The 22,937-nt window shown below is 45.7% G+C and overlaps 1 protein-coding gene across 1 annotated transcript in view; it reads right to left on the reverse strand.

Moving 5' to 3' along the window:
- TRAM2 (translocation associated membrane protein 2) overlaps window positions 1-22,937 on the reverse strand; it is a 35,162-nt gene that overhangs the window by 9,907 nt on the left and 2,318 nt on the right. The window contains exons 3-4 of the mRNA XM_008055269.1: window positions 3,528-3,637; window positions 2,798-2,914 (exon numbers count right to left, since the gene is read on the reverse strand). Of these exons, the coding sequence (XP_008053460.1) occupies window positions 2,798-2,914; window positions 3,528-3,637 (227 nt within the window). The remainder of the gene's footprint in view (window positions 1-2,797; window positions 2,915-3,527; window positions 3,638-22,937) is intronic.

Here is a 22,937-nt window from a genome sequence, read left to right on the forward strand (position 1 = left end):
GCAGGTACAACCACCTTCCATTGCTCTACCTGTATATATACTGAGAGAAATGTTGGAACCAAATTCCAAAATAAAACAGGCATTTCTCTTGGGAGGGATTGGGGTATACGTTTGCTTTCTTTTTTGAACTTCTTTGTATTGTTCACTTTTTAAAAACTGATTATCTATGATGTTTATAAAAACAATCAATTCATTACTTTAAAACAGTTGGAGGCTAAAGAAAGAAGATGCAGTTTATGCATTCTCACAGCCAGTACTGAGTGCTCAGTACATGCCAGGCACTATTCCAGGACTGCAGCATTGTACACAGTGCCTACCAGCAAGCAGCTCAGGGTCCCACGGAGAGACCCACACAGAGAATACACACATGAACAAGAATGATACTGGCATTGGCGCAGTGCAGAAAATGCAAATTAAGGGGGTGTTCTCTGAGGAAGTGACGTTTAGGTAGAGAAATGGCTGGCAAGGAGCTGGCCGCGGGATGTCAGGTGACGGAGCCCTTGTGTAGAGGATCCGCTGGTGTATAGCCCAGGTGCACAGCCCAGGAGGTAGAACAGCCAGGGGTGTCAGAGGAGCAGAGGGGGAAGCAACAGGCCAGCCAGTCGCAGCTCACGTGAGCAGGGAGGGAACACGCTCCCACTGCAGGTACCACACAGGCTTCTAAGCAGGGGATGCAGGATTTTCTTTCTCTTTTAAAAAGAGCCATCTGGCTGAGCAGAAAATGGATTGGGATGGGTGCTAGAGTGGAAACAGCCTCCTTTTGAAAAAAGGATATGCAGAGGTCCATGGACTAGATAGATCAGGGTCTCTCTACTGTGGCATGATGGGCTCCTGGGGCCAGATGATTCCTTGTCGTGGGAGCTATCCTGTGCATTACGGGATATTTAGTAGCATCCTTGGCCCCTACCCACTAGACGACATTAGCATGTTGCCGAATGGCCCCAGGGGCCAACATCTGCCTGATCAAGGATCACTGGACTAGGGGTGGCAGTGCAGGTAAGAACATCCCTGTGTTTGGAGGCAGAGCTGGCAGGACTTGCTGATAAACTGTGGAGAGTGAGAGGAAGAAGAATCAGGAAAAATCTGCATCAAAACAGAAAAAAATATGATTTTTTAAGAAACTAGCTGTTTTTACTCCTTTTACAGAACTCACTCTCTTCTTTTTCAATCACTTTCCTTCTAGGTAGTTTAGATGGTGGAGGTGATGGCCAGGAGTTAAACAGTGTTACTGGGAGCTGGGGGTCACGAGAGCCTTCCATGATCATCTGGTCTCTGTTCCTGTTGAATATGTTGAGTGGGGAAGTGGCTGTCTCCAGAATGAGACTGTCATAAGCTTCCCCCAAAAAAGCTTCCATGTTCCCAAACTAATTAGCTCATCATTTTCAAGTCCAGGAAGACACCTTCCCAGACAGAACAGTTGAGCATTTCACACTCTGGATGGGGTGTTAAGTTAAGTTGGCTCTGGCTGCCAAATCTGGTCTGCATGTGTTGCAGCTGGGGTGGAATGTCTGGGTGCGAGGGTGAAAGGGTAAAAGTGATTTAGCAATGAGGCAATGCTTCTCTGGAACCCCAGTCAAATGTCTTGGCATCCTGAGGCCACTTTGGGTCTCCAGAGGTGGATGTGAATTCAACAGCAAAGGCATGAGAGATGTCTGAAATCCAGAAAAACGGACTTTCAGGCACTGCACAATGGCAGGGGGCACTATTCACACAACAAGAAGTCTACCCCCTGGGACCATGCAACAGGGACAACCCTGCTCGAGAGGACAGATGTCTCAGGTTTCCCATTTAAAATATCCAGCGTTCCATTTAGGAAAACTATTCTGCGATGAAATGATAAAAAGAAAGGCAACATACAAGAGACATGTGGATTCCTGCTTTGAGAACACGAATTCAGTGTCTGGATCTGGAGACAGAGTTCCTTATTATAGGAGAACCCATCCCTGTCACTGAAAGAAGAAGGAGGTGAGGGGGGTCTGTGGAAGGCAGGGCAGGAAATCTCAAAGAGGTCACAGGGTTGTGGAATTTTCCAAGCCCCAGGCCTGGATTCCTCAGGGGACCAGTGCTTTGCTCTAGGTGGTGGTGGGTGCTAATTAAACACTGCCTAGACAACGCGCAGGGTCTTGTTACAGAGAACCCCAAAGGACTGTCCACATTCCTTTGTAGGAGGGAATTTTGCTGTATCAAAGGTTGCTTGAAATAAGAGTCCTATTGTGTAGAAAAGGGAGGTAGATAAACTGTCTGGTCCTGCAGGCATTTGTTGGGATGGCACTACCTCTCACAGGATTTGATGAGTAGACAGGGCAAGGCTGGCCTCGTTTCTAGGAGGCCAATATAGTAAAAGAGAAAGTGCATTGGGCTTGGAATCAGACCTCCAAGTCCAAGCCACCTTTGTCACTTTGCAACCTCATGAGCTTGGAACTCTTCAATCTGTAACGTGGGTATCGGAATGAACATTTATCTTATGGGATAATGTATATAGAAAGGCCTTGTAAAGCAAAGCAGTGTTATGTCGTATCATTATTGCAATATCACATAATAATTATAACACATATTGACTGTTGGACAAGGTGATTCTTCCAGTCATCTATATCACTTGGCCTCTTGCTGCACCACCACGAGAATGTAAACACAGTTCCAGTTCTAAGGAACTAAGAAGGTTCTAAGAAACCTGCTCCTTGCTCTTTTTCTTCCCTGCTAAGCCCTTCGCACTCATTTTATTAGCAATCCCAGAGTCAGAACAGCCTTGCAGCCCAGCCCCAGCTACCCGCCTCCGGCAGTTCCGAGGATCACTCACCGTCACCACCACATAGAAGCACCAGATCACCGAGCTGAGATGAAAGACGACGAGCTGTCCGGATTCATTGAACTTGCTGTGTTTGACCTTGGAGAGATGAAGCCGTTTGCTGATTTTCTAAAGAATAAAGAAAACCCCACACATTAATAATATATGGGTGTATCTGTATTGGCAAGTTTTAAACTCCTGTTTTCTCCCCACAAAAGGCCTAAACAACACTAGAAGTTTGCAGCGGGTCATAATCCAAGTTATTTTGTCTAACTTGCTGTGTGCATGAGTTGCTTAGTCTATGTTTAATCTAAGGCGAACATTTTGGAAAAGTAAGGTGAATGTCTTTGGCCCACATGTCAAGAAAATACCCCCCAATCACGCTATGTGCAGCAGACTCATGAAGACACCATCTTGTCAAATTTTGGACAGCTTTCTTCCTATGAAACAGACACTGGTGTCCCATGTGCTGACCAGAGAAGGTTGTGAGAGGGGACTGAAACCAAAACGTAGTGAGTGAACAGAACCAACCAGGTAGTTGCTATCATTTTTGTTGTTGTTGTTGTTGGGCTACTATGGGGATTAAATGAGATAATGTGCTTATCACACTGCCTGTAATTTATAGTAAACAAGCAAATTAGGGGGGGAAATGGATTCAGAGCTGCATTCTCCTCCAAGGCAAAATCCTCCACCCCAAGACATCTCCCCAGCGTCTGATCTCAGAATCAGACCTGTCACTTACATCTAAAATGTACTCCTGAACCACGGCGTGCAAGATGATGGTGATGAAAATGTAGAACAAGATGGTGACCAGGTCCTTCGGGCCATAGTGGTAGTGCACGGTCTCACTGTCTGTGGAGGTAATGAGAGGCCCATCAACATCTCTGTGATGAGAAAATGCGCTGGGATCCAAAACTGAAATAAGATGGGAAGTAGGTGACATCCAATGGGGAGGTCTAAGAAGAACCAAGCGCACTGCCATATTGTGATGCCCGTGTGTTTCTGGAGTCTGGACAGGAGAGGACAGCAATTAGGAGCCAGGGGTTGGAGACAACCAAACTCCACCACTCACTGACTGTGTGACTATGGATACGTGAGAAACTCTCTGAGCCTCAATTTCCTCCCCTTCAGGTTGGGACTATTGTTACACTGCATCGAGGAAGCACAGTGTGGGGGTTGAGTATGGACTCAGGAACTGGACTGCCTGAGTTTGTCCTCTACCTCCTATGTGGCTTGGGGCACCTCTATGTGTGGCCTTATGCGTCTCAGTTTTCTCATCTATAAAATGAGGACAACAGTTCCTGCATTGTAGAATTACTTTGAGAATTGAATGAATTAATAAATGTAAAGTGCTTAGAACAGTGTCTGGCACACAGTAAGTGCTATTTATGTAGGTGTTATTATTTTTTTGTTGCATTACTATGGGGATTAAATAAGATAATTTGCTTATCACACTGCCTGTGATTTGCAGCAAACATCCACTAAATGGTGGTTTGTTAAAATACTATTTAATAGTAATAAATTAGATTGAGTATGGTGGCTCACACCTGTAAATCCCAGCACTTAGAGGCTGAGGTGGGAGCCCAGATGTTCACGATCAGCCTGGGCAACATAGCAAGACCCCTATCTCTGTTTAAATATTCATATAAATAAATTTTGTAGCCTAAAAAAAAATAGTAATAAATCAGAATCCCAGAGAGGGAAGTCTTGTGAAGCCCTGATACTGCAGCCTCACTTTCCACAAACAGAGGAGACTGTACACCCTCGCTCCAGGCAGGCAGCAGGCTGCAGGGCTGCGAGGGCCTGGTGGCCGCATGCTGGGTCTGGGCTGCTCTGCGAATCCTCTGTCCCCCAGGCAGACGCTGGCCGCCTCTCCAGCTGTGCGGCATTCGCCCTGAATCACACACACATGAGTCATCTCTCTGCTGGGACACATTTACAGAAGGTGGGCCAGGCTCGGTTTGCTTCAGGGTGTCCAGGGAACAAAGCAACACCAATTGGGTTGCCCTGGGAGGCCACCCTGACCTTGGTCACCGTGGCCTGGAAGAATGTGACTGTGGGCGGTGGTGTGAGGCTGAGAGGAGCTGTCGAAGACAGAGAGAACATGATCTTTGAAATCAGACAAACTTTCCTTTTTCCTCTCCCTCCTCCTTTCCACAAAGACCTGCTCTGTGAAAGGCACTAGGCTAACCGTTAGAACATGGAGATGAAAGATGCCACCCTGCTGGAAAGCCCCCAGTACAGCAGGGAGACAGCCCACAGAGGCCAGCTCCACTGCAGACAGGCAGAGCTCCGAGAAGCACATGGTCAGCAAGGGTAGGTGAGGGTGCAACCCCAGCTGGGGTGGCGGGTGGAAGGTGACTGATCAGGATGGCATCGGAACTTGGAACCAGGTAGGGAGTGAGGGACGACACCCAACAGAGGAAGCGGCATCACACAGGATGGAGACTGAGGCTGGAGTGAGGGGGTGGTGGGGGAGGGGGCTATGGCCAGCAAGGCTGCTCCCGCGGCCTGTACACCACATGAAAGGGTGTGGACTTTATCCTGAAGGCCGTGTGGAAACATCCAAGAATTCCTATGAAACAGGAAAATGATGAAATTGCTCTGTGGAACGTTTACTCTGGCAGCAGCAAACAGGCTGGACGTGAGGACACCAGTTGAGAAGCTGTCCCCATAACCCAGGTGAGGGACCATGGGCCTGAGTCAAGGCGAGAGCAGGGAGAGGAAGGGAGGAGAAGGCTGTCAGTGACAGAGAACTGATGAGCCTTGGCCACGGACCACTGAAGGGCTGAGATCTGGGAGGGGCAGTCAGGCTCCAAGGACAGGGGAGAAAACATGGAGAAGAGACATGCAGCCCAGCCTCTGGTCTTTGCTTCACCAACTGTGAAGCTGGGATTACTTTCCCCTGCCTTCTTCATAAGGGAGGATCAAAAGAGTCCAACTTGATGGAACCATATTTTGAAATTATAAAATAACTAAACACATGCGAAGTTTCATCATCAAGACCATCGTTACTAGACAAAATGGGATTTATACTCAGCCAAACACGCACAGTTTAAAAACCATTGAAATAACTCCTATGAGAACTTTATTTTTAATTTTTTATTTGTTTTTGAGTTGGAGTCTCACTCAATCGTCCAGGCTGGAGTGCAGTGGCACACTCATGGCCACCCCAGTGTCGACCTGCTGGCCTCTGGGGATCCTTCTACCTCAGCCTTCCAAGTAGCCAGAACTACAGATGCGCGCTACCACGTCCGGCTAATTTTTTGATGTATTGTAGAGACCAGGTCGTGTCAAGTTGCCCAGGCTGGTCTCGAACTTGTGGCTCAAATAATCCACTTGCCTTGGCCTCCCAAAGTGCTGGGATTACTGGCTGAGCCACTGAGCCTAGCCACCCGTGAGAACTTTAGATGATCCATTTTCAAGCCCCTTGAGGGTCACCTGCCATTCTTGACCCCAAATACTATGACTCCGAAGAGATGTGACCACAGCCTTAAACCCTTCTTGAAACAGGATTGAATGCAGGTTGAGAGCTGCCTGCAAGCATCCTCACCAGCCAACAAACCTGAGAAGGGCTCCATGCTGGACATGGGGCGGGGCAGTGAGTGTCATGGGCATGGCTGCTGCTCTCCTGGGGCTTAGTGGGTACACACCAAATCCTCGTCTACTGAAAATCAGTGGCCAAAGGACAACTCAGTAACAAAAACCAAACAATCCGATTAAAAAAATAGGCTAAGGTCTTGAAAAGACATTTCACCAAAGGAATACTAATGGCCAATGAGGACAGAAAAAGACAACTCAACATCACGAATCACTGGGAAATGCAAATCAAAACCACCGTGAGATATCGCCTCATACCTATTAGGATGGCTACAAAAACAGAAAAAAACAAGTGTTGTTGAGAATGTAGAGCAATTGGAACCCTGTGCGTTGTTGCCAGAGGCTGGGAGGAGGGGAAATGGAGAAGTGATGCTTAAGGGTTATAGAGTTTCAGTTCTGTAAGATTAAAAGAATTCTGGAGATTGGCTGCACAACACTGTAAATGTACTTATGGTGAATCCTCAAAAAGTTAAAAAGAGAATCCACCTTTGGGAGGCTGAGGTGAGTGAATTTCCTGAGCCCGCGGGTTCGAGACCCACCTGGGCAGCGAGACCTCATCTCTACAATAAATCAAAAAAAAAATCAGCGCATGCCTGTAATTCCAGCTACTTGGAAGGCTGAGGCGGAAGGATCGCCGGAGCCCAGCAGGTCGAGGCTGCGGTGGCCGGGAGTGGCCACTGCACTCCAGTCTGGGCGACAGAGTGAGACTCCAACTCAAAAAAAAAAAAAAGAGAATCCAGCAGTTCCACTTTGGGGTATATGCTAGAAAGAACTGAAAGCAAGATCTCAATGAAATATCTGTACACACAAGTTCACAGCAGCACTGTTCGCAGCAGCCAAAAGGTGGAAGCAATCCATGTGTCCATGGACCAAAGAATGAAGAAACAGAATGTGGTCTGTCCATACCACGGAACAGTATTCAGCCTTAAGAAGGAAGGAAATTCTGACACATGTTACGATGTGAACCTCGAGGACATAATGTTAAGAAAGTAAAAAACAAAACAAAACTGTATTCCACTTCCATGAGGTATCTAGAGTAGTGTTCTCTGCTCTAAATTCAGGAAAACAAAGTAGAATGGTGGTGCCAAGAGCTGGGGGGAGGGGAAGATGGGGAATTGCTGTTTAATGGGTAGGGGTTTCAGTTTTGCAATAAGCAAAGTACTGGAGATTGGTCACACAACACTGTGAATGTACTTAACACCACTTGTACACTTAAAATGACTAAGATGGCAAATTTTGTGTTATCTGCATTTTACCACAACTGAAAAACAAGCCAAGCATGGTGGCTCATGCCTATAATCCCAGCACTTTGGGAGGCTGAGGCTTGAGCCCAGGAGGTCGAGGCTACGGTGAGCCTGGGCCACAGAGTGAGATCTCAACTGAAAAAAACAAAAAAATACAATAAAGTAAATAAAAAATAACAAAAAACAAGTGGCCAGATATAAAAATGCTCTGACCTGAGTCAAAGGCTGAGAGAGAAGGGAGGCTGAAGTCTGCAGAGCTGGGAGGTCAGGAAGGGCCCTTGATAGGCTATGGCAAGACATGTGGATTATACCCTAAAGGCAATGACAGCTGCTGGAGGACTTGTTTATCAAGTCACATGTTTATCAAGATCTTTCCTCCTGCCATATGGGGGTCGGGCTAGAGCGGCAACGATGAATGCTGGGTAATGCAGCTTGGATGTTGTCCTCTCCAAATCTCAGGTTGAAATGTGGTGCCAGTGTTGGAGGTGGGACCTGGTGGGAGGTGCCTGAGTCATGGTTGGGGGGAATCCCTCATGAAAGGCTTGGTGTGTATTAGTACTCAAAGCCGCTTGTTTAAAAGAGCCTGGCACCACCTCCTTCTGTCTTGCTTCTGCTCTCACCATGTGACATGCCACCTCCCTTTGCCTTCCGCCACCAGTAAAAGCTTCCTGAATCCTCATCGGAAGCCCAGCAGATGCCAGAGCCATGCAGACCTGTGAGCCAAATAAATCTCCTTTCTCTATAAATTACCTAGCCTCAAGTATTTCTTTGTAGCAACACAAAGCCGACTGATACTCAGGAAGGTAGTCAGGAGGCCCAGTGGGAATTCTGGGTGAGGGCGAAGTGATGGTGGGTGCCCTGCACCAGGAGGGTGACAGAGCAAAGGGGAGAAGACAAGATAGGGTGATGGAACCAAGAGAACTAGCTGATGGACTGGCTGTGGGGAATGTTTCTCTGGTCCTTCTGGAATCTTATCTGTATTGTATAGCCTTCATGGTTTCACAATTCTTCAACATGCATTAACTTGTTGGTCCTTGTAACCATCTCATGAGATGTGTAAAGAAAGTAGATGAAGAGGCAGAGTTCAGAGAGTTAAGGGACAGGGTCTATTTCTCAGGTCTCCCAGTTCCTAGGCTCTAGCCTAGCCACCAAGTGCTACTTTGAGGTCAGCACAACCCTCCCAGCCCCTCCCGCCACAGCTTCATTACTGGTAACATGCCACCCCTTTGATCTTTCTCTTACAGTCACAATGAATAGCATCCTACACAAATACTCAAGAGCTGTACTTTGGTTCACATAGATGATCTCTAGTGCTTTCCCCCAATCTGCCATCTTCCTACTTCTGATCGGAGTAGGAAAGTCAGTGGCATCCACAAAGACATTGGATCTTTGTGTTCTTCTAGGTCTCTCTAAACAAATTGATGTTTTTAAAATATTCTTTCTTTGTAATTTTTTTTTTGAGTCTGGATCTCACTCTGTCACCCAAGCTGGAGTACAGTGGTATAATCACAGTTCGCTGCAACCTTAACCTCCTGTGCTCAGGCAATCCTCCCACCTCAGCCTCTTGAGTAGTTGCAACTATAGGCGCGTGCCACCATGCCCAGCTAATTTTTTAATTTTTTTTTGTAGAAATAAGGTCTCATTATGTTGCTGAAGCTGGTCTTGAACTCCTGGGGCTCAAGTGATCCTCCAACCTCAGCCCCTCAAAGTGCTAGGAGTAAAGGCGTGAGCCACCACACCTAGCCTCTTCATAAATTTTTGCTTGTTCACTAATTCTTATAAAAATCTTTGCACTGCCCATGTTAGAACCCCTACTCCTTATAAGGATGTCCCTATCTTACATGGGTTCTCAAAAACAACAGCAATTATTGGGCAATAACCTATTGTATTTTAGAAGAATAAGTTTAGCACATCTCTGGGCTATTAGACTAGAGAGGTGACTATGATCGCAAGTCACAACAAAATGCCTCCAGGGACCAGCCAGCGAACGTGAATGAGCCAAGTGGTCCAGGTGTCCAAAGATATCTTTTAAACACAGAGGCCTGCCACCTTAAGCAGGTCATATTCTTGACTTCCACAAAAAAATGTGCCTTTGACTGTTTTTCTTTAAACACACTGTTCTTTTGGCCTATCTTTCACATCTCCACTTCCAGAGAGAAGTAATTTTAAGAAATACCCACTCTCCTTTTAACCTTACTAAAAGAAATACAACAGTTAAAACAAGGATAAATGGCGAGTGACAGGCAGCCTGGGTCGGGGGATATACTAGAAAGGAACGACAACTGTGGAAAACTCTGGAGTGTGCATGCCCCGTGAGGAGAGGGAGACAGCAAGGAAGCTGCTTCTCAACTGCTGTGGCTCTTGGAGAGGCCTGGCCCAGTGGCTAGATTCCCAAAACTTCCAAAGCAAAGAGAGAAACCTTTACATGAAATCATCTGATTTTACAACTTTGGTGACTAATGCAAAAATTTTAGAAAACACAGTATGGGCCAACACCAAACTAGCCTGAGAAAACACGTCTGCAGGCCAACTCTGACCACAGGCCATGGATGTGCAACCTCTGACCTGCATGACCCCTGACCCCTCTCCAACACCAATATTCTCGAAGTCTTCTACCCCTCTACCCCCATGGAGTATGTCAGCATGTTCTAGCTTAGGAATAAATCTCACTTTCCAAGAAAGCACCTTCAGTAATGACCTTCCCACTGTGGTGGGTTATCCCACCTCCCATAAAATCTGAGTGACATTTGCTTTGCTTATCTTTGATCACAGTTTAAAAAGAGACCCAAAATAATCAATATGAGCCTTGGCTGTTTTGACAGCCTCTGTGAGTGGCTGTCCTTTTTGGGGAGTCACATCCTGCATGACCTCCTGCTTTGTTTCCTATGACTAATAGATATTTTCCTGTTTCCTGTTGTAAGCACCTGGAAGCAGCTTCTCCTACTGGCCTTCACGTTTTCCAGTCTTGTCTGGATATACTACTGGGCAGGTTCTGACCTCCTCTGCATGACCTGAGCTGGCGTCCACTTGGCACTGCCATCCCATCTGCTTTTGAAAACTCATTAGAGTCTGGGCATCTGCCCATGAAGCCGCTTCCTTTGTCTGAAAAGCTGGTTGTTTAAAGGGCATCAATGTATTCCCAGTTTCTTTCCTAATCCTTGCAAATCTGGATTTGTCAAATTTACTTCTATTCATGTCTATGCTTACAGCCAACTCTATTTTCACATTATTTTGAGTCTTTTACTCTCTCTATATGTATATATATATATGCAGATTTGACATATGAAAAAAAACCACCATATACAAAATCAAGAGGCAAATTATCACCTCGAGCAAATGTTTACATTTCAGATTAGAGACAAAAGGCTAATCTTGCTAATATGTAAAAAGCTCCTAGAATTTGAGAATAAAGATTGCCTTGGATTTTGTTTTGTTTTGCTTTTGTTTTTTTGATCAGTCACTTTGCTGCACAGGCTGGAAATACAGTGGCACAATCATGGTTCATCGTAACCTCGACCTCCTGGATTCAGGTGGTTCTTCTGCCTCAGCTTCCTGAGTAGCTGGGACAGGTGCACGCCACCATGCCTGTCTACTTTTCTGATTTTTTGTAGAGACGAGGTCTTGCTATGTTGCCTAAGCTGTTCTCAAACTCCTGGGCTCAAGCGGTCCTCCCAACTCAGCTTCTCAGAGTGCTAGGATCACAGGCAACAGAAAATGAGCAAAGGACAGTTCACAGAAAAGAGAAACACAGATGGCCTGTATACATTTAAAAGGATGCTCAGCCTTACACAGAAGAGAAATGCAAATTCAAAACTACACTGAGATACCATTTCATACCTATCAGATTGGCAAAAATCCAAAGCTTGACAATATACTCTTGCTGAGGCTGTGGGGAAACACTCTCTCTCACCGGCTGCTGGTGGAAATGCAAAACAGTACCACTGTTTTGGAGGACAATTTAGCAATTTCTGTTGAGATTACAAATGTATCAACCCTTTGATGCGGCAATTCCACTGCTGGGAATTTCTCCTACAACTAGTATCTGCCACAATAAAAATGACTTGTGTACAAGGTTATGCACTACAGCACAGCACTGTTTTTTAACAGTAAACTGGTGGAAAGAATCCACGTTATTTTCATCTACAGGGCACTGGTAGATAAATTATAGTCGTAACACATAGGGTTACTCAATATGTGGCCAGGGCCAACAGTACCAGTGACACCTGTGAGCGTAGAAATGCACATTTTTACTATAAGAAAAGGATTGCCGGGCTCGGTGGTTCAGCCTGTAATCCCGCACCTTTGGGAGGCTGAGGTGAGTGGATTGCCTGAGCCCGCGGGTTCGAGACCCACCTGGGCAACTTGACGAGACCTCATTTCTACAATAAATCAAAAAATTAGCCGAGCATGGTAGCGTGCGCCTGTAGTTCCAGCTACTTGGCAGGCTGAGGCAGAAGGATCGCCGGAGCCCAGCAGGTCGAGGTTGCGGTAGCCAGGAGCGGCCACTGCACTCCAGTCTGGGCGACAGAGTGAGACTCCGACTCAAAAAAAGAAAAAGAAAAGGATTGACAGTAGCGGGAAACCGCGGGGCGGTGGGAGGGGGGAGGAGGGCGGGGAGATGGGACTGACAGTAGTTGATATCTGCTGGGGAAGCAGGGGCACACCTCATCAACAAGAGTACCTGCACAATGAATATCTGTATACCTAACCCTGAATTGTACCCCACAATTTAAAAGAAAAAAGAAATGCACATTTTGGACCCTGCCCCAGGCCTAGTAGATCAGAATGATGCCTCCAGGTGATACTGACCCAGTTAAAATGCACAAAGCGCTGAGGAAAGCAATGGAGCTGCTTAAAACCATCAGGGAGAAACAAAATCAAGAACAGGTCAAAAGGAATGAAGGGACTCAGGAATGAGAGAGTGGCCACCTTGGGAGGAGTATTGAGGGAAGGGGCAGGAGGAGGCTGAGGGCTGCATCTTGGTCTGGGCTGCAGCTGCAGGCATGTGCACATAGGTGCAAATTTGCCACGTGCACTTGGCTGCATGCAATGTACCTCAATGCCATTTTTCAAAGTAAATGATGATGTTCTCTACATATTTTTTTTTTTTTTGAGTTGGAGTCTCACTCTGTCACCCAGACTGGGGTGCAGTGGCCGCTCCCGGCCACCGCAGCCTCGACCTGCTGGGCTCCGGCGATGCTTCCGCCTCAGCCTTCCACTTAGCTGGAACTACAGGCGTGCGCTACCACGCCCGGCTAATTTTTTATTTATTGCAGAGATGAGGTCTCGCCACATTGCCCAGGCGGGTCTCGAACCCACGGGCTCAGGCAATCCACTCACCTCAGCCTCCCAAGGCGTGGGATTACAGGCTGAGCCACCGAGCCCGCTGCTCTCTACATATTGATATGAACTCATATATAGGATACATTATTTTGTGGGGAAACAGCAAGGTACAGAAGAGAAAATACAGTATCCTACCTTTTATGTAGGAAAGGAGGGAAAGAAAAACTTGCATTTGCATAAAGCAACACTGGGAGGTCAGGTAAAAAGTTCTGGAAGGGAAATAGGAGACAATAGTGATGATCCACAGGGCATGGGGGTATGAACCGAATGAGGACAGGGGGACACAGGACTTGTGCTCTGTAGTCACGGACTGAAAGGGGCAGGAGGGAGCTAGGAAGTGGGAAACACTATACCTTGGTCTAGGTTCCAACTGTACAAAAAACCCTGATCTAGGTTAGATCTGTGCCAAAAGCTGTTTTTGTACAGATTTCTAATTGAGCCATGTGTGTTTCTATTCAAACACCATTTTAAAATAAATCTTCACATTCTTTTTGCTTTGTACAAATACAGTGGTATCTTCTCTACCTCATTGCTCTACTTTTTCCCCCATGGGGCCCAGAGCAGACATGAAAAGACCTGAAGCTCATTTCTGGAGCTGCCACTTGCCTGCCATGTGATCCAGGGTGTCTCTGCCTCAGTCACCCCTTCTGAGCAGTGGGGATAAAACCATCTACCTTTCTCACAAAGCTGTAAGAATAAAACAGATAAGTGACTTAAATATTGTGAGGTACTCTGTAAATAGAGGCATCACGATGACCATTCCCAGCAGAAGGAATGAGAAGCTAGAGGAGCAGAAGTCCCTTGCTCTGTGCCACACACTGTACTAAGCATGGCTCGCAGAGATATCATTCACTCCTCAGGGTAATCCTGAGTGCCATCCCTGGTTCCTGACGTGGCAGCAGAGGCTCAGAGGCAAGCAGTCCCTGCAGCGAGTTGGGAGTGGGACCAGGACCCACACATGCTGCCAATGCCAGGCCCATGCCTGTCATCTCCTCACAGTCCTGTCTGCTTCCCGACGCCCCTTCAAATCACACAGAGGGCACATTCATTAAACCCTGAAGGCCTGTCCCACTCCCGAGGTGGCAGAGAAAAAGAGAGGGGCTTCAGACAGGCAAGGGGCACACAGACTCTAAAGGCAGCATTCTGACCTCTACCCCTGCCAGACTCCCCAGGTTGCCAAGCCTCCCAATCTGGAAGACGTGGCAGTGGCAGTGTCACTATAAGTTACATGCGTCTAAGACATGCCAGCGTGTACACACACAAACACGTATGTGCATGCATGCTATGGGTTGAATTATGCCCCTACCACAACCCCAAAAAAGGTATGTTGGAGTCCTAACCCCGAATACTTCACAATGTGATGTTAGCTGGAGTCTTTACAGAGATAATAAATTAAAATGAGGTCAGAGTAGGACCTGTTCCAACATGACTGGTAGCCTTTTAAAAAGGGAAAAATTTGGACAGAGAGACAGACACACACAGAAGGAGGATGATGTGGCAAGGCACAGGGGGAGGATGGCCACCGACAGGCCAGAGAGACCTAGAACAGAGCCTTCCTCCTCAGCCCTCAGGAGGACTCAACCCTGCTGACACCTTGATGTCACCCTTCCGGCCTCCAGAACTGTGAGACAACACCTTTCTGTTGCTTAAGCCACCGTGTTTGTGGGACTTTACTACAGCTACCCTAGGAAACTAATACACAAATACACACACACACACACACACACACACACACACACACACACACCTCCCAGAGAATTAAAGATCTAACTGACCAATCTTCAAAGTTACCACTTTAACCCCATACTGCATGCTTTGGAATATATTTTCTCTGTTTTTATGGTAAGGAAGGAAAATAAATGAGACTTTTGTGATATAAAACGATGTAACAAAGATGACAGAAGGGATGAAGGGAATCTAATAAGAAAAATCCTAGCTTCTGAATTGTCTTCTTGATACAGACGCCACCATGGTTTACAAATCTGTGGCTCCTCCACACAACATGCCCTGGGCATGACACACCCATGCAGTAGGCTGTCACACGTGAGGCATGCTCACAGTTCAGGGAAGGCAGGAACTTTTTAAAAAATTCATTGAGAGCTATAAAGAAAAAAATAATCCCCCAAGGATCACATGCAACAAAAAAAAATCTAAAATTAGGACCTTTTTTCACTTGCATAAAAATAGTTTCAACAACTCCATCGTTATATCAAGAATGAAAAATAATTTCATTTAAAACAATTGACAAGGACAAAATTATTCCAGCTAGACAGAAGAAAAGTTTTGATCTGGAGAAACAGGAAGATGAAGTTCAAGCGAAAACATGAGAAGGAGTCCAGGTCAGCGGGGTGTGACGGGGGAAGAGCGAGACGATTCACCAGGAAAAGAGACTTGGAGGAAAAGGGGTTGGTGGCTGCAGCTCAAGATGAGGTCTGTAGGCTCTGGGCCTGTCGAGGCTTTAGGTCACTCAACAATGTGCCACGACAACACAGTAGTCCTGTTCACTGAAGCCTCTAGAAACACCACACCGCGTGGGACACTCTCTGGATGCCAGAATCAGAGAAAATCAAGCTGAGGCTAGAAAGGAACCCTTCTAGGTGGCAAGGAGGAGTCGGTTTGTGAAAATGCACTGAGGTGAGCACTTAGGATATGTCTACCTTTCTGCACAATTGCTATGCTTAGTGCATTTAATATGTTTTAGTTATTGGGGGAAAAAAATAGTCCAAGACTGACTGACCACAAGTCTTAGGTTAGAGGCTGGTCCCCCACTCTTTTTTAGATGGCCAACCTATAAGGCCAGGAACACTGAGGGGGCTCTGGTTCATTTTTTTCTTGTTCACATAGACAAGACCTTAGGGCCAGAGGGGATCTTGATGGCTGTAACGGCCCAACAGGACCAGGACAGAACCAAGTCTCTGCCTCCTGGGGTGGGATCCCCTATGTCTACCACTACATCTGGAAAACCTGGCCTTTCTTTTCTTTCTTTCTTTTTTTTTTTTTAAAGACAGGGTCTCACTCTGTCACCCAGACTGGAGTACAATAGTGTGATCATAGCTCACCGCAGCCTCAACTCCTGGACTCAAGTGATCCTCTTGCCTCAGCCTCTATAGAAGCTGGGACTGTAGGTGTGTGCCACCACACCAGCTAACTATTTTTATTTTGTGTAAAGATGATGTCTTGCTTTGTTGCCCAGGCTGGTCTAAAACTCCTGGCCATAGGTGATCCTTCCTGCCTCGGTCTCCCAAAGTTCTGGGGTTCCATATGTGAACCAGCACGCCCGACCAAACTTGGCTTTTCTCAAGTTTTCCAGGACTGGGTGCTGCATGGAGTAAGAACAGCCCAGCCTCTCTGGCCCTTATTGGTGCATCCTTAGGAACTTCAAGTAACTCTCTGAGCCTCAGTCACCTTGGGTGTAAAAGGATCAGGCCAGGCTAGATGAGACTCAAGTCTCCATCAGCCATACAGGCCACGGGTCCAGGTTAGGTAGCTTTCATCTGTAATCAAGTACGGCTTCCATCTCCAAAGCTACTGCTGCCCACCTGTCTCTTCCCTTTCTTGTCCTCCATGTGCTCATCTTACACATAAGGGCTCAGTCTGACATGTGATGCCAATCTTTCAGTATATGATGCAAGTAAGAGATAACGCTAATTCCGCCAACCAGCAAAAAGAAGAAGAAGCGCTCTGAGCCCTGGACAAAGGCCTTTGGCTGAATGAAGCTTTAAAACCATCTGTCGAAGGTTGTTTTTATGGGCAGTGTGTCTCACCCTAGAAGGGGCCAAGCTATGGTATAAGAAGTTCCCAGGCTTTTCGTGTCTAGCTGCAAAATGCAACAAAGCAGATGGAAGTAATAAAACCAGATGGGATTCACAGAGCCAAGGGATGGGTCCTTGTCACCTTTGATCACTGCAAAACAAACCGTGTTCATGAAGATGTCCTTCAACCTCAGCCTTCTTATCTGAGTGTGCAGCAAGAGGCAGGCTCAGGAACATCCAAGCTGCCACGACCCTGACCCACATCATCCGACCCACATTTGACCTCTTAGGCAGATGCAGCCCCAGCTAGACACCAACTCAACCCAGCAATACCCTCCATCTCCTCCCCAGACCAGATATTTACAGAAAAAAACAAATTCGAAGAGGACAGAAACGTGCAAATGAGCTGCTGGGGGTTTCCCTATCTTATCTTTGAGGTCAGAAGTGCAGGATTATTTGAACCCTAACTGGAATTGCTCACCCATCTAACTTGAAGCCACGCTTTTCAAGCTTTAATGGGCCCAGGAACCACCTGATCATGTTAAAGTGTAGGTTTTTGTGGTTTTGTTTGAGTTAGAGTCTCACTCTGTCGCCCAGGCTGGAGTGCAGTGGCACACTCACAGCCACCCCAGGATCGACCTGCTGGGCTCTGGTGATCCTTCCACCTCAGCCTTCCAAGTAGCCAGAACTGCGTGCGCTACCATGCCCGGCTAATTTTTGATTTATTGTAGAGGCGAGGTCTTGCCAAGTTGCCGGGGCTGGTCTCGAGCCCGCAGGCTCAGGCAATCCACTTGCCTCAGCCTCCCAAAGTGCTGGGATTACAGACTGAGCCACCGAGCCCAGCCCAAAGTGTAGGTTTTAATGCAGTAGGTCTGTGGTGGGACTGGGAATCTGCCTTTCCAACACATTCCCAGGTGGTGCCGATGTTGCTGGTCTACGGAAAGTCTGAGTTGCAAGCCCTTAAGAGGATGCCCAGGGCTTCCTGTCTACAAGAATTACTGGGGTTGAGGCAGTGCCCATTGCTCTAGATTATGCAGATGGGGGATCGAGATCCAGCCGTTATGTGGTTTGCCCAAGACAATTCAGCAACCCAAAACAACCTTATAAATAAATGCTTAGCCTGCATGGGCTCACCTGTCCTAGTCAGAAAGGAAGCCAGTAGGTCTTGAGTCTGCCTGTGGAAAGAATCAAACTTCTATTGTTTTCTAACCACTTATGGTTTATATATTCCTGACTAAAAACTTGTGGTATTTTAATGAGAAAAAAGACTCGCATGTCTAATGATAAGACCAGAAAATTGACATTTCATTCCTTGCCAGAGCTGGGCAGAGTGTATGGTTACCAAATAAAACACAGGCAGGCAGTTAAATTTGCATTTCAGAGAAACAGTGAATAATTTTCTAATATAATTCTGTCCCATGCAAAATTTGGGCTACACTTATACTAAAAAAAGGTATTCATTGTTCATCTGAAAATTTCACTGGCGGTCCTGGATTTGTGCTTGCTAAATCTGGCAACCCTAATGGGATAGCAGGTAGGAATAAGGACAGCAGGGAGTTGGTGAAAGGAATCATTTCCTGCTTCATCACTGGTGACCTTAAAGAAAAGCTCAAAACACCAGAGTAGCAGGGGCTCCACCAGGATGCATAGACCTCTCACCGCAATTAATGCATGCATCTCTCTGAATGGAGCTTGATTTTCTTAATGAGCTGATTAGTCACAAAATTATACATTTATTGCTGGTGTTATGGATTGAACTGTGTTCTACCCCCCTCAAATTTACAGGTGGATGTCCTAACTCCCAGTGCCTCAGAGTGTCTCAGAATGTGATCTTATTTGGAAACAGGATATTTGCAGATGTAATGAACAAAGATGAGGCCATAGTAGAGTAGCTTGGGCTGCTAATCCAGCAAGACTGTGTCTGTATAAAAAAGAAATCTGGACACAGAGAGTGACATGCACACCAAGAGAATGCCATGTGAAGAGTGGCATTGTGCTGCCGTGAGCCACGGAACCATCAGAAGCTGAGGAAAGGAGCCTGGAGCAGATTCTCCCCTTGAGACTTCACAGGGAGTGTGGGCCTGCCAGCACCTGAATCTTGGACTTCAGCCTCCAGAACTGTGCAACAATAAGCTGTTAGTGTATGAGCCCCTCAATGTGTGGCACTAGCCCTATCCTGGGAAATGAAGACTGGGAGCTGGGCAGAAGGGAGTGGAGAAGAAGAGGGAGTTATAGTAAAACCAAGTTGTCAAGAAAACACCTCATCCACAGTACTTGCTAGTTCTTCTCCTTAGGACTGGAAGACCTCAGCAAAGGGAAGACACAGCATTTAGAAACGACAGATCACTTTGTAGAGAAACAGTCACTGCTCTCCTAAAATTCAATTTAAATGCTGAGTTGAACAAGTTACACACTTTCTAAAGGAGAAAGCTCAGAAATCAAAATTTGCCCTGGTTATACAAAAAAAGATACATTTCCGAGAGTAGAGTACAATTCAGACTTGGAGAGAGGGTTTTTAAAATCACAGCCTTAACAGACTTGTTATTGTAATGTGTTTTTTGCTTTTTTCCCCCCCTAAAGACAGGTTTGTTTTCCTTCAGTTCTTACAAACCAAACATGACCATATTGGGTTAGTGATTAAGGAGCTCAAAACAAAATTAAGCAGGTTATTCTGTGGTCATTGTCTCTCTTGATTATTTGCTTGTCATGTTTCAAATAGCATCAAATGGCAAGATTTAAATAAAAGATAGGCTATTTAACAATACTTTATCTTCTCTTTCTAAAGTAACTGATACCTCCTCAATTTAGCATGCAATTAAATGTGCCTTTACCCAGGCCTGTTTTGGCAGGAGGAGGATTCAGGGAGCAGTATTCAATAGTTCCACCCTGGAAAAATGCCCAACCTGGCTGTCTCCAGTCACACTGATCTACGTCCAGTTACCAGAACACACAGAGATGTTGTTTCTCACTGAGGGGCCTTTGCACATGCTGATCCTTGTGCCTAGAATGTTCTCTCTACACCCACAACAAAACACAACCCTCCCCACACTCAGCTCAAAAGTCAGCTCCTCAGAATTATCTTCTGTTATCACCCCTGTACTTTTCCTGATCACATGATCTTGTACATTTCTTTCAGCACCCTATACAACCATTATTATTAATTATTTACTTGTTTATTAGCTATCCCTCCCTAATCAATGGTAACCATCAAGTCAGAGATCAGATGAGTTTTGTAAATTACTTTACACCCAGGGCCTGGCCCACAATGGGCACACATATATTTGTCTAGAATGATAAATATGCTCTTAATTAAATAGGCTGGGTGCAGTAGCTCATGCCTGTAATCCCAGCACTTTGGGAGGCCCGAGGTGGGAGGATTACTTGAGCCCAGGAGTTTGAGAGCATCTGGGCAACATAGTGAGACTTCGTCTTGATTTAAAACAATCAAAAAATTAGCCAGGCATGGTGGCATGCACCTGTAGTCCCAGCTACTCAGGAGGCTGAGGCAGGAGAATCGCTTGAGCCCAGGAGGTCGAAGCTGCAGTGAGCCATGACTGAGCCACTGTACTCCACTGGCTGACAAAGTGAGACCCTGACTCGAAAACAAATAATTTAAAAAATGAAGGCATAATATAATCAACAGTGGCACCCTGCCCCCCACCCCAAAACACAGTGAGGAGCTCTTTATGCCCAGAGGCTCTGAGTTCATCCCTGGAGCACATGGTCTATGCTCTAATTCCTGGTCGTGGGATGGAGACTTCAGGACATCACTTGTCTGCACGTTTCTCTGGGAAAGTTTCAAACTCAAAGACAAAGCCTCAGATCATGATCTGGCTTTCACAAATATGCTCTTCCTATAATAAAGGGATGTCTAGTCACATGCACATCAACCATTGTGGTACCCAGGACAGCACTTCCTCATGGCAAATTAATAAAGCAGCATTGAGTTATGATCCAGTGCCTCATGTAAGTTGACTTTAAGGAGAAAAGTAGTAAAAACACAAGCACAGGCCAAACTCAATGGCTCGTGTCTGTAGTCTCAGCATTTTGGGAGACTGAGGAGAGAGGACTACTTGAGCACAGGAATTTAAGAACAGCCTGGGCAATAGAACAAGAGCTTGTCTTTATAGAAAATAAAAATTAGCCAGGCATGACGGCACGTGCCTGTTCACAGTACAGTCCCAGCTACTCAGAAGAGTCTGAGGCAGGAGGATCGCCTGCACCCAGAAGGTCAAGGCTATGTGAGCCATGATGGTATCACTGCACTCTAGCCTGGGTGACAGAGTAAAACCCTGATTCAAAAAAAAAGAAAGAAAGAAAAAGAAAACACCGGCACAATATTTGATAACTGGCTCTCTCTTTACAAATTTAAAAAATAGCATTCTGACATTTTTAAAAAGCCTGTGCATTTTATATTTATAAAAAAACCTAAATAACTAAGGAATTATGGGTCACAAGTATTAAACAACAGAGGATATTTTGGCAATACATATACAAAATCTTTAAAATGTATATACCGCTTAACCAGAAATTCCAGTAATAGGAATGTATCCTAAGAAAATAATCATAAACGAATGTAAAAATTTAGCCACAAGAATGTTCGCTGTAGCTATTTACAATAAAAACTGGAAACTTAAATACCCATATGAGGTTGATTAGATTATTTGTGGTGCTCCCTATTAAGAAATACTCAGCAGCTTTTCTAAATGTCTTGTTGAATGAATTAATAATCCAAGACATGGGAAAAGGTTCTTCCTAAAAAGTGTTTATAAATCAATACTATAAAATATTTTAAGTATAGCTTTTGCTGGGGGAGGGGGTCATGTGTGATTTCTTATGTTTTTCTATAATTTACAATTTTTCTCTAAGAGTTATATATCACTCACATAAATGTATTTTGAAAAAAATGCATATTTAAAAATAAATTTTAACTAGTCACAAAAGGACAACTACTACAGGATTCCACTTATATTAGGTATTTGAGGTATTCAAAGACAGAAAGTAGAATGGGGGTGGCCAGGGACTGGGGGAAGGGAGAATGGGGAATTAGTGTTTAAGGGGTACAGGGTTTCGGTTTTACAAGAAAAGAGTTCTAGAGATGGATGGTGGTGACCATGAATGTACTTAATGCCACTAGACTGTACCCTTAAAAATGGTTAAGATGGTAAATTGTATGTTATGTATATTTTACCACAATTTTTTTTAACTAAAAAATTTAAATAAGAAAACTGTAAGTACAGCTAGGTCTAGAGGTGTCTCAGTTATTACGGTTTTTTCACAAGGCAGGAGTAAATAAGCCTGCACTTGACCTTGAACAACATGGCACCAAGCCATGATCCATGGTGCCCAATAGCAATGGAGTGTGTCATGGAAGAGTGGGCATCTGCTTGTTTCCTGACTGCTGGTGCGGGTCCTGCGTGTCCTGGCCCACAGAGGGCAGAGACACTCTCTAGTCTCTTCCTTCAGGGCTTGGAGTGTCCTTCCTCTCTTGCCAAGGCCCCTCAGTTGGACCTTTAGATGACAAACTTGAGCTGGCTGCCCCAGAAGCATGGCTTCACCGGAAACCGGGCCAGTGACTTCAGGGGATAGAGATTCATAACTATGTTCTCCGTAAACCACAGGTTTAGGGATTTGCCCCAAAGTCCTTCAGCTAGTAGTTGGCAGAGTCAGACAAAGAAAGAAATCTTATCTTAAAGTCAAGGCAACTCATCTCTCTATTACAGATGAAGAGGAGAGAACTGTAGTCAGCAAATCCTTCCTTGTTGGTCAAGAGGGCATCTAGAGCTTTGCCACTGAGAAAGGAGTAATACCCAGGTCCTGGTGGTGAGACCTGAGAACCCCAGGGCTGCAGAACCATGGCCTGAAGGCAGGACTTGGCTTTCAGATGTGTTGGTTTGGCCCACACTATGCTGGCCTGTACCACATTTGCAACATTTATAAATCCGTTACCAGCATTTAAAAATCAGCCAGGAGCAGTGGTTCACACCTGTAATCTCAGCACTTTGGGAGGCTGAGGCAAGAGGATGCTTGAGCCTAAGAGTTTGAGACCAGCCTAGGCAACATAGTGAGACCTTGCTTCTTTCTCTAAAAATCAAAATATAAAAACAAATTTTAAAAAATCAAAAATTAGCCAGGTGTGGTGGCACATGCTTATAAGTCCCAGCTACTCAGGAGGCTGAGGTGGGAAGACTGCCTGAGCCTAGGAGATCAAGG

This window comes from Carlito syrichta, unplaced genomic scaffold (genome assembly GCF_000164805.1).
Source record: "Carlito syrichta isolate Samal-C Ts95f unplaced genomic scaffold, Tarsius_syrichta-2.0.1 Scaffold301806, whole genome shotgun sequence".
Taxonomy (NCBI): domain Eukaryota; kingdom Metazoa; phylum Chordata; class Mammalia; order Primates; family Tarsiidae; genus Carlito; species Carlito syrichta.